The following is a 12,190-nucleotide window of genomic DNA, read 5'->3' as shown; positions in this document are numbered from 1 at the left end:
GTCAGACAAAATAATATTTTATATAAGATGTTATTTAATCATTAAAGGAAAAAAGGAAGATTTGCATTTCTACAATGCCTTTAATGGCCTCAGGACCTCTTTCAACCAGCGGAGTGGTGTAATATCAGAATTTAATCTTGAAATTGAGATATATGGAAAACCAAAAATACAATTCTTAACTAATCACATTTTGTTATTTTTCCCAGTCCCCACTACAGCTGGCACTGGAAGTGAGACCACAGGTGTGGCAATATTTGACTATGAAGTTATGAAAGTTAAAACAGGTAAACATGAGTAACCATGGGAATGCAAATTGTAGTGAAGCTAATGCTAATAAGGTAATAATTCTTTAAATAATTACAACACAACTTGGATCCATGGTATCTCTTTTTGGACACTGGAAAAGCCATCAGAAGTCCTAAGTACTGCATGCCCACATTATCAATATAATCACATTCCCCCCACCCCCATTCTACTCCTATTCATCTCCTTGCCACTCACTTAACCTGTCTATTTTCCATTCATTGCAGCTTTATTATATCCTCTTCACAGCTTATGTTTCTTCTTAGCTTTGTGTCATCAGTAAACATGATAGGGTCAAACATTGTAAGCTCTTCAACAGGAAAAGCTGGAGGATGTTCAGCCTATGATGTGCTTGAAAAATGTGCTAAAGAATGAAATGAATACATCTGTGATGATCGGAGAGAAGGGAAGAATTGATATTGACATTTATATATTCAATTTTGCTGGCTGCAAATTCATTCCATAGTTACCAGTTTCAGACTAGTATCATTTCATTACATCTTTGGATGTTCGCATGCGTGATCAGAAATTTAAGGATGTATGTTAAATTGTAAAGCATAGCCTTCACTACATATTTATGTGAATTCACATATTAAGATCTGTTCAGCTTCCTGAAATCTTTAAATAAATTGGATTGATTTTATTTTAATAAAAGATTTAACAAAGTATTGTAATTTTTTTTAATGTTATCTAATTTGGACACTTGCACATATGCTAACTGCCAGAATTTTTAGCTTTGATGCCTCGTGATTATGCTTAGTTCCCTCAGCTAAGGAAATGGTATAGAGTGTAAACAGGTGGGTTCCAAGCACCAATCCTTGTGGCACTCCACTGGTTACACGCTGCCATCCCAAAAGTAACTCATTTATTCCTACCCTTGATTTTCTGTTCATGAATGAAAACTTAATCCATGCCAATACATTACCCCAAATGACATAAGCCCAAATTTTGTGCAATAACCTCTCAGATATACACTGCAATTCAAATATGCTACATCCACTGGTTTTCCTGTCACCTACCCTGCTAGCCAAAAAGGCCAGAAACTAGTCCAGGACCCAGTTATGCTGGAAATCAACCTCCTTTCAGAGTTTTTTTCTGTCACCTCTTAGAGGCTTCGATAAAGTCCCACCATCGACCCTTCCATCAGACTTTCTCATTTCACAGTGGCAGGTCCCCTAAAAGCAGCCCTCATTGTAAAGGTGTGCACCAAAGGTTGGGTCATGAGATCCCTGTGCCCAGAAAGTACTCATGATGTAGAGATGGTGGCGTTGGACTGGGGGTAAACACAGTAAGAAGTCTCAGAACACCAGGTTGAAGTCCAACAGGTTTATTTGGTAGCAAACACCACTAGCTTTCGGAGCACTGTTCCTTCGTCAGGTGAGTGGGGATTCTGTTCACAAACAGGGCATATAAAGACACAAACTCAATTTACAGAGTAATGATTAGAATGCGAGTCTTTACAGCTAATCAAGTCTTAAAGGTACAGACAATGTGAGTGGAGAGAGCATTAAACACAGGTTAAAGAGATGCGTATTGTCTCCAGACAGGACAGTTAGTGAGATTTTGCAAGTCCAGGCAAATCATGGGGGTTACAAATACTGTGACATGAACCCAAGATCCTGGTTGAGGCCGTCCTCATGTGTGTGGAACTTGGCTATCTGTCTCTGCTGAGCGACTCTGCACTGTTTTGTGTCATGAAGGCCACCTTGGAGAGCACTTACCCGAAGATCAGAGGCCGAATGTCTGTGACCACTGAAATGTTCCCCAGCAGGAAGAGAACAGTCTTGCCTGGTGATCTCACTAACTGTCCTGTCTGGAGACATTACACATCTCTTTAACCTGTGTTTAACGCTCTCTCCACTCACATTGTCTGTACCTTTAAGACTTGATTAGCTGTAAAGACTTGCATTCCAATCATTATTCTGTAAATTGAGTTTGTGTCTTTATATGCCCTGTTTGTGAACAGAACTCCCACTCACCTGACAAAGGAGCAGTGTTCCAAAAGCTAGTGGTGTTTGCTACCAAATAAACCTGTTGGACTTCAACCTGGTGTTCTGAGACTTCTTACCCAGAAAGTACAGCAGAGATCACAAAGATGTCCTTAGTGGATGGTGGTCTGATATAAATTCGGGGCCCAATGGACTTTCAGGGTTATTGTGTTTAGAGTTTGATCATGGTGCTGCAACTATTACTGGATTTTTTCCTGATTCATATTACTTTATTTCAATATTAATAATTTTAGCTTTTTCACCAAGGAACCATTTTTTTAATTTAGTTTTGTTACTTTCTGCACAATGTTCCTTTTTAGGCATTGCCAGCAGGGTTCTGAAACCAGTCCTTGGAATAGTGGACCCTTTGCACACACTGCACATGCCTGAACGTGTGGCAGCCTACAGTGGATTTGATGTACTTTGGTAAGTCGACCTGTCAAGTTAAAAATTGATGTCTCATTTTTTACAAGCTGCCCCCTCTCTGTCAGCACACCTTTGGGAGAGATGTGCTGGAAATCTTGTTTCCATCTTACCCTTGCAGATTTACAACAGTAGCAGCTTTGACGAAATAGTCAGCCACTGTTACAAAGGTTTAAATAATAGAAAGAATAACATTCCTTGTTGAAATTTAATGATATCTGTAATTATTTAATAAGCTTTGATATTTTTCTTCGATTGATTAACTCTGAGCTTTTTCCTCATAGCTTGACAGATTAATTTGAAAATGCACATCTTGTTATTGATTTTGGAAGTTTTCGCAGTGTGAATTGTAGCGTAAATTTCTTTTAGTTGAAAAAGCTCCTTTCCCGTAAACATTCAGAAAGCTGACACTTCATTTAAGTTATACTTAACTATTTCTCCAAACTTCAGTGTCCACGGAAACCAGATATAAAACCCTGTTAACTTTATACAGCCTTAATCAAAGTCTAGGAACTGAGCTGATAAAGCTGTGGATCATTGGAATTACTGTAAAGTGCTCCCGGTAGTATTTTATCTTGTGTTTGTTTTTGGTCAATGACATGAGGGTAATTTATTATTTTGAAGTTTTTTTTTAACTTGCTCTTTAAAGAATTACACTGACACTTTCAGTTATATTCTCATATGATTTTCTTCCACCTCATTGAAATGTTCTAGCTTTTGATCTTTCGAACTAACTTTAGAAATGTCCGCAACATATGATCATTCATTATGTTTGGTTTTGTGTTATTTCGGTTTGTTGATCACTACAATTGACACAAGAACGAAAATCAGGCAGATTCCAGCAGCTCAGAGGGGAACTTCTCCAACCTCACCATTGAAGAGGCTTCACAGCTGTCACCTGCACCCGGCACCAGTGCAGATACTCACACCTCAGTGGGTCCAATAAGTAGACAGGCCTCTGGGTCACTTATTGGTGAGCACCGCACAGCTGAAGATCCACAGCAGGCAGAGGCAGAGATGCCCAGGAAACTTGTACTCAGAGGGATGCTAGAGCCCAGGACTGCGCACCATGGCTCAGCTCATGACCTCCATGTCTGAACGCGTGAGCTCCATGGTTCCGGGCTTTGGGTGCATGGTGCAGACACTGGTGGGATTCCACGAGTGTCAGTGCCAGAGGACGGTGGGGCTTCTGGATCTCACTTCGCTGCCCCTCTATCCCATGGAGGAGCACAAGGGCCCTCGGGAATCCAAAGGATCATCTCAGGCAAAGGACATAGAAATTAACAGGCTGCCTTCTTTACTGCCTTGCCAGTATGGGAGGAACATAGCACGTGCATTAAGCTCTCTGTCAAGCAGGAGTCAGACATATCGCCGAGGATGAGAGGAGCATCGCTCTGAACTCAATGCAAGTCATCATCGTTCTCCCACAGAGTCTGGCCACTGGCTTCAACACCCTGCCCATGACGCTTGGCATCAGCATGGGAGCACACTGCTGGTACCACATAACTGGTTAGGTTAGTTCCTGTAGTGGAAGATTGAGTTGATCCCAGTCCTGCTTGTCCCCGAAGCAAAACGCCATGATGCCACACCTAGTGTGTCAGCCCATTCAAACCCTGTCCATTACCAGGGCTTCTTCCACCTTCCTTCTGTGTGTGGTCACCCTCGCCATCCTCTTCAACACTCCTCCATCTCCGCCAGGTCAAGGTGGTCTCCCTCTGCAACACCAAGTTGTAGAGAGCACAGAGACTACAATGATGCAGGAGAGCTTCAGGGGGATATATTGTAGCGCATCCTCAGATCTGTCCAGGCACCGGAACCACATCTTCAGGCCATTTGCACACTTGATTAGCACACGCATTGAAGTGTGAGCCTCATTGTATCAAGTCTCCGCTGGTGTTTATGGCCTGCAGACTGGCGTCATCAGCCAACTCTGGAATGGATTCCCCCTGACCCCTGCAGTTATTACTTTCCCTCAAAGATGACTGGGATCTGAGAGTGCTCCAAAATGTAGCTGCCCTGGATGTTTCCTGGGGAATGGGCACACACCTGCATGAAACGCCCACAAGCTTCACATTGAGGGTGAGGTATCCCTTGTGATTCATGGATGGCACAGTGTGGTGCCCTGGAGTGTGCAGCGCCACATGGGTGACCTGGGTGCAGTCAATCAAATCTTTCACTGGGGCAAGCCTGTAAATCTGGCTAAGCCAGTGGTCCCAGCATCTTGGCTTACCTGTTCCCCGTCCAAATTGATACACGTGTGAGCCCTCACATAAAGGGCATCTGTAACCTCCTGGATACATTTGTTTTTAAAGTTTATTTATTATTGTCACAAGTAGGCTTACATTAACACTGCAATGAAGTTACCATGAAAATCCCTTAGTCGCTACACTCCGGCGCTTGTTTGGGTACACTGAGGGAGAATATAGCAAGGCCAATACACCCACACCTTTCAGATTGAGGGAGGACCCGGAGGAAACCCACACAGACACAGAGAGAATGTGCAGGCTCCACACAGACACTGACCCAAGCCGGGAATCGAACCGGGTCCCTGGCACTGTGAGGCAGCAGTGCTAACCACTGTGCCGCCCTATGTGTGTGGCTGACTGGGAGATAGCACACAGGTCATCCATGCTGAGCTGGAATGAGCCACTCACATAGAAATTCAGTGCGGCTCTGAGTATAAGGGCTACAGGCAGTGGATGTCGTCCATGTGGTGCCAGCAGTTGCAGGGTGCAGCAGGGGTGGTCCATCATCGCCAGGGACAGATGCAGCGTTATGCAGCACTGAATCCTTGACATTTGCACATACAATGACCGATATCAGAAAACCCTCAGCTGATACTGATGCATATGTGATGCAGCGACAGGTCTAGCCCCCTCCCTCCTTCTGGTCTTGGCCAAGTGCTGCCAATGTTGGTTTCTCTGCTGCTGCTCTATGCCAGCAAGTTGATAGCCAACTCAACAGGCTCCATGATCCTCCAGACCATGCACTGTAAAGAAGAAAAGGCCACAGTGAGCTATAAGGGTTGGCAAGAGAATCCTGATCCTTATCCCTCAATTTGTCTGGGAGTACCACCCAATGGCAGCACACTCAGTAGGTGCCTCAATGCTATCCCTCGCACCCTCCACTCTGATACTATAGCCTCATCTCCACATCAGTCCCCTACAACTCCAGAAAGATGCAGTGTGTGGACCCAGCAGGTCTCAATGGCACCAAATGCCTGCGTCCCCCAGCCCTCAAGAGCCCCCACCCCGCAAAGAAACCTGGTATCATATTAGAGGGCAGTTGAGTGGCTCCATGTGACCAGTATCCAGACGGAGGGTCTCGTCAATGCACTCTACCATAACTTCGATTGGGGCACATGATGATAGTCTTCATCATCACACCTTGCCTTGGCGAGCACATCAGTATTACCTGTGTTATTTTACAACCTTTCTGGGAATGACAGCTCAATGTTTGGGATGTACGCTTATGAAGGGTTAAAAGTTGACCTCCACTAACTGGCAGTGTTTCTTGGCTGTACTCCACTTAGTGGCATAACCACTGGTGAGGGGAGGCTGGGATAGCTGATCAGCCAAGTGTCTGCTACTGGCGGCAGACAAGGCACAGCCGAATCATGGAACCAGTAATTAGCACTCTGACTCATTCGCAGAGGGCACCCTATTTCTCCCAGGTCACAAAAGTTGCAGAACTGAGCATTCTTCCACAACACATTGAGATTTACCGTTAGACACAAGCACTCCTGATAATTGGTTTTGGGTTGCCGGGCAGATTCTCCTCTTTGTCCGCACACTGCTGCCTGAGTGTTGGTTCCAACCTCACTGCAGTTATCCTCCCTGAGTGTGAGGCTCTTCAGGCTGCATAAGAGGATATGCAGCCCATTCCTGAATCCGCCATTCTGTCCTTACAGCCTGACGTCACACGGGATTTCAACTGGATAACTCATAGTCGGCCCCAGCACTGAGCGTCTTGTTTACAAGTCCTTCCTTCAGGCTGGCTGCCTGAGCGCTCACCTCCGAACTCCCACTTGGAGGTCAAGGCAACAGGTTCACGCTTATGTCAACCTGTTGTAAATGGCACCGGCGTGATATCATACTGGAGCCCATTGAATATCCGGTGAGGGGGAAGTCTCAGTGAGAGTGCTCACTAATAACATGCTAATGTATTAAAATGAACTTTCTGCTGTCCCATAGCATGTTTCACATCAGTCCACCAGTGAAGGGCCGGGAAGCTCAAAGCTCACCACGGTGAATGGTGCTCTCTGAATTTTGAGCACCTATCTATGTGATTCTGGTGATTAAGTAAATTACATCTCATGCTCAGTGATGAGAATGCACATCATTTTTGACAGCAGGTGCTGCTATTAGTCATCTCTGCTAACAACTGACCACTGACAGGAGGTGTGGACTGGAGTGCTACTTAAAGCCATGCTCAATTTTCACTGTTTACTTGCTGCTAGAGATCAACTGACTGTACTGCATTGGAAAGGGACTTTTGATGGACATTGAGAGAATTTCTGGATTCTTTAAGCCTTCACCAATAATATCAATATTTATGCTGGTAATTTTCAGAGAGCGGGTGCTCTGTACTCAACCTTATAGGAGAAAAAAAGAGTGGGAATTACTGGAAGTAGTTGCCTTGGGAAAGAGTGTGGGAGGCCAGAATTTGGAGTTGCACTTAGGAGGGAGGGTTCAAGTGGGAGCACAGGCTGAGCGAGCACTAGGTTGGTGCCTAGCAACAGAGAGTAGAGGTGAGCCAAATTCACCCCCATTTCTGTAGCTTGCAGTGGATGGCTGTGAGGTTATCAAGGCCATCAAAGGAGCATCTGTGGAACAAGGCTGCTGGCGATAGGCTAGATTGGAATTCAGATGGGGCAAAGCGTGAGAAATATTGCCCAAAAATAAATACTCATCATCCATGATTTCCACCAGCCAATCACATTGCTAAAAGGTACGTGAACCTCAAACCAATCAAAGTGCTTGAATAGTAACAGATGCTGAGTCTAAAAAAACAACCAAATAGTTCAAGGAAACTCTGAGCTCAGTGTTTTTACTTGTGTGGAAACTTTTTTAAGTTTAAAAAGTAAAATTTAAATTTCTTCACTCTACTCCAAGAGGTAAAAATGTTTAAAGTTTTTGATGTTCTCTCTTCTTGTCTGCAGCCACGCACTGGAATCCTATACAGCTCTTCCTTATAACTTACGATCACCATGTCCCCCAAATCCAATCAACCGCCCAGCTTATCAGGGGAGCAACCCAATCAGTGATGTATGGTCCAAGCACGCCTTAAGAATTGTGGCCAAGTATATGAAGCGGTAATGCAAAGCCAAGCTACTACAGCTGTAGTCTTTCATAATTTTATATTGTTTTATGTGCGGGGAGGAGCCCTACTCATGAAAGAATTACTTAAAATTTTAATTTTTAAGATAGAAAATATTCTTCCACAAACTGAGAATTTGTGATGTTGTCTTGTCATAGTGTCGCTTTACTATTGGTTCCTGTTTGCTGCCAATCACAAAGTAACAGCAGAGGCAGCATTGTAGGATTGAATTTCAGAACAGTTCCTTTGTTTTTAGGGCACAATTTTGACCTGGATGTGTGGATTGAAACAGATTCAGAAAATGTTGGAAAAGCTCAGCAGGTCTGACAGCATCTATGGGGAGAGAATAGAACTAACATTTCAAATCTAGATGACCCTTCGTCGGAGCTGTGTGAATTGATTCCACATGTTGGGCATACTTTAATGTCCCCCAACTCCCACCCATCCCCAGAAGTGAGTTCTGAGGAGGGAGGCAGTAGTGTATAAGGTGAGGACTGCCCACCTTCCTGTCATTCCGTGATTAATCTGGAATGGGAATGCTTGCAGATGACCTTTCTACCCAGATGCTAAGTGAGGCCCTTAAGCAATTAATGCCCATTTAATGGCCTCATTGCACCATTGCTAGTACTTGACAAGAGGTGGGTGGGAGACTTGCGGTTTGCTTATGGCCTAGTTGTGATGGTACCTTGCTGTTGAAGGACTCCACCTCTGGAAGAAGGGGGCTGCTGAGAGTTACCCCTTACCCTCTTTCCCAACCTCTATTGCCCATCCTCGCTGGCAACCTCCTCCCCACTACCTCTAACCAACATCACTTACCTTTCTCCAGGGATCCCACAATGAACCCTGGTAAAAACCCAAGTCCATCACAGGAAACAACCACTGCATCTGGTGGCAATGTTGGTATAAGATAATGCATGCCTGATTGGCTGGCAGGTCTAGGGGTGCGATCTCCATCCTACTGGGGAAAGTCCTGCAATTGATGTTACCAGTGAGCTGGGAGCCCCAGCAGCAGAGGTCCCGCTGTCAATTGGAGATTTCACCTCCATGGGGCAGCCAGAGATCAGGTTCCTGCCACTATTAAATTCCACCCATCAAGTGAATCAGCCCTTCACACATACCAGTGACCTCATGTCTGCTGTCACAACCTACTTTGATAGTTCAAACCTTTGTAGGCACTAATCAGGGAGTGTGGGTTCCAGTGGATGGGCACACAGCATCTCTTGACCGCTCTTTAATCCCAACAGTTTGATGGGATTTTCCAGAAAACCTGTTTGTGCTCGAGCTCATTGGGGCCCTTCTATGTTGATAGTCACACTCATTTAGAGTCACAGCATCATTTACAGCACAGAAAGAGAAGAATTGGCCCATGGAGTCCCTAATAGCTCTCTGCAGAGCTATCCAGGCAGTCCCACTCCCTCACTCTATCCCTGTGGCTCTGCAGGTTTATTTCTCCCAAGTGCCCATTAAATATCCTTTTGTTATAGTCCTTGGATCTTCATGTATGGGGAGTCACTATGGATTGAAAACTGTGTTTGCTATCAGTGAGATCCTCAACTGTGGGAAAATAATTCAATAGAATCAAAACTTACTGCCCTCATCAGCTTTCCTATTACCCATGGGAAGAGAAATGCAATATTTTTGCTTTATGCAGCAATGCACTTCAAATGATACTGACACCACCAGTGACCTCCCAAAAGAGCATGAGGCAATCAGGTTCAAGGCAGTTGTTACTTTCACTATCGCTGGACTTGTAAGAAGTCTGACAACACCAGGTTTAAGTCCAACCGATTTATTTGATAGTAAACTCACAAGCTATTGAGGTTTCCCTCTTTGTCAGGTGAATGGAGAGTTCTGGCCTCAGACAGAGCATATAACAGCACAGACAGTTTACAGATTACTGATTAGAATGCGAGTCTTTACAACTAACCTGCTGGTCAAGTCTTAAAGATGCTGACAATGTGAGTGGAGAGAGCGTTAAGCACAGGTTAAAGAGATGTGTATTGCCTCCAGACAGTACAGTAAGTGAGGTTTTGCAAACCCAGGCAAGTCATGGGGGTTACAGATAGTGCGACATGAACCCAAGATCCCTGTTGAGACCGTCCTCATGCGTGAGGAACTTGGCTGTGTGTGCGGGACTTCACCTGACGAAGGGACAAACCCCGAAAGCTTGTGAGTTTACTATCAAATAAATTGGTTGGACTTAAACCTGGTGTTGTCAGACCTCTTACTGTGTTTACCCCAGTCCAATGACGGCATCTCCACATCAGGATCATCCTTGCCCAGTTATTCTGCTGCCAGGCATTTTGCAGCATGTGAAATATTCAGGCATGGTTTCCCTGATCATAGTGGAGCCATCTGGAGAAACCACTACCTGGTCGTACAGTTGATACAGTTCTGGTGATACAGTTGATAGGTGGCCTCATTATGTATGCTTTGCTGAGTTCCAAGAATCACCAATGCAATCAACTTAGCAGAGGTCTGTTTACACAGGTTGAAGGGGAGTGCTAGCTTGGATTCAGTGGCATCTTTTCAAGGTTATAGTGAGTTATTTTCTATTTAATTTGATTTATTCAATGTTTTATTTGAACAAGATTAAGAGGTGTGAAAGTTTCTGTTATTGATATTATGAAGAGCTGTTGTATGGTTGTTAGAACAGCAATTTCTTTAATGGAAATTTTTGAGTATGTCAAAGATTTGCCGTCGTTGGTTCTGTACATTGTGTACATTGTGCGCGCTGAGGGTCAAGGAGAAATGGAAGGTATATGGAAGGGGCATGGAGAAACATGGAGGGGCCCATGGGGACTGGGTGGTGATGTAAGGGGCAAAGAATGGAGAGCTAACAGCCTTTAATATAACAGGGCCGAAGTCCCAGAGAACTAAGGTAGGCCTTTTAACCACCTGTGGCTGTCGCTGAACTGTTTCCAAAGGCAGTGGGCCTGATTCCGTTCCGTCATCACCTCCCCAGAACAAAAATATGGTGGGCAGAGACTGTTTTAAAGGAGACAGGTCTGCTGAGTCGCAAAGTCTCCCAACTTGACTTCTCCACCTCCTCTATGAAAATCTGGCCTAATATATTTGGTTAGCAGGATACCTGCAGTTAGAAACCCACATCCTACAATGTTGTCTCTCTTTCTTTTCATCTTGCAGTTTTGCTCATCCTCATTTTCTTCCTCTCTCTTGCTCCAAGTAGCATGGGTCTAATGGAATCTTGAATGAGGCAACCATTGTGTAAGGAATAAATTGTCCCCTCACATTGAAGGATAAACTTACAATGAATAATTCTAACATTTCATAACAGCTTCAAAAACAGTAGCAGCAGTAAAAATAAACCACAGTCTTCGACGCATTCAAAAGAATTTTGTTCGAAACATCCCATTCAACTTTAATTCCTTATTTTATGTCAAACTGGGGAAAATATTTTGGATGGTATCGTCTGGCAGAATTGGATATTGCAATGATCTGACAAGGTTAATGGGACAGCAGTCTTGCAAGGAACAGGTCCAGAAAATTGAACTTTGGATTCTGTTGAATAATCAGACCCCAATCCCAGTGATATTCCTTCTCATCGGCCTCTTCTGCTGAAACCATCTACAGTTTTTCTGTGCGGTCTAGACTACCCCTCCCTCAGCCCACAGCTGCATCTCTTCCCCCACCCTTGCGCCCCCATTATTTTCTCTGTTGTCAACTATTTCTTGTCTGTGTGTTGCATTCAGAAGTCAATTGTCCAGTTTGTAAAAGGAATGGATGAAAATGGTGACTGGAGCTGCATAATTTCCTGACGTGGCCTTGTGACGTGCACCAGTGACACAGAATTGAATCTTTAATACACTATTCCGAGTTTTCTAATTTTTTAATAAACATAAATTTTACAAACAAAGCTACCTTATAAAATACTAAAACAAAATTGAATTTTATGTATTACAAAGCTGTTTTAATCCAGAAAAATGTTTAAAAAGATAAGTTGTTTTACTGAGTTTTCAATAGCAAGTGAGTGGCTAATAAAAAAGATTGTGCTAATAACAGGTGTTGCCCATCTGTGACTTGTTCATATTCAAAAATAACAGTTTTAAGTAAAATTCAACACCTGTCTAAAATAAAGCTTGGAGAATTTAACCTCCAGTTTATTTTAAAATCTTTTGGAGAAAATAGAAACTCTT

The 12,190-nt window shown here is 43.8% G+C and overlaps 1 protein-coding gene across 4 annotated transcripts in view; it reads left to right on the top strand.

Annotated features, from left to right (window-relative positions):
- The window catches only part of adhfe1 (alcohol dehydrogenase iron containing 1), a 51,123-nt gene that overhangs the window by 22,730 nt on the left and 16,203 nt on the right, over positions 1-12,190 (top strand). For all 4 annotated transcript variants that reach the window (XR_013887724.1, XM_080194143.1, XM_080194142.1 and 1 more), the window contains exons 7-9: positions 207-284; positions 2,612-2,717; positions 7,876-8,028. Coding sequence is in view for 3 of the 4 variants with exons in the window: in XM_080194143.1 (XP_080050269.1) it covers positions 207-284; positions 2,612-2,717; positions 7,876-8,028 (337 nt within the window). In the remaining variant the exon portion in view is untranslated. The remainder of the gene's footprint in view (positions 1-206; positions 285-2,611; positions 2,718-7,875; positions 8,029-12,190) is intronic.

This window comes from Carcharhinus amblyrhynchos, chromosome 8 (genome assembly GCF_965287045.1).
Source record: "Carcharhinus amblyrhynchos chromosome 8, sCarAmb.v2.hapA, whole genome shotgun sequence".
NCBI lineage: Eukaryota > Metazoa > Chordata > Chondrichthyes > Carcharhiniformes > Carcharhinidae > Carcharhinus > Carcharhinus amblyrhynchos.
The sequence above is the reverse complement of the archived record's forward strand: the minus strand, read 5'-3'. Positions and strand labels throughout refer to the sequence as shown.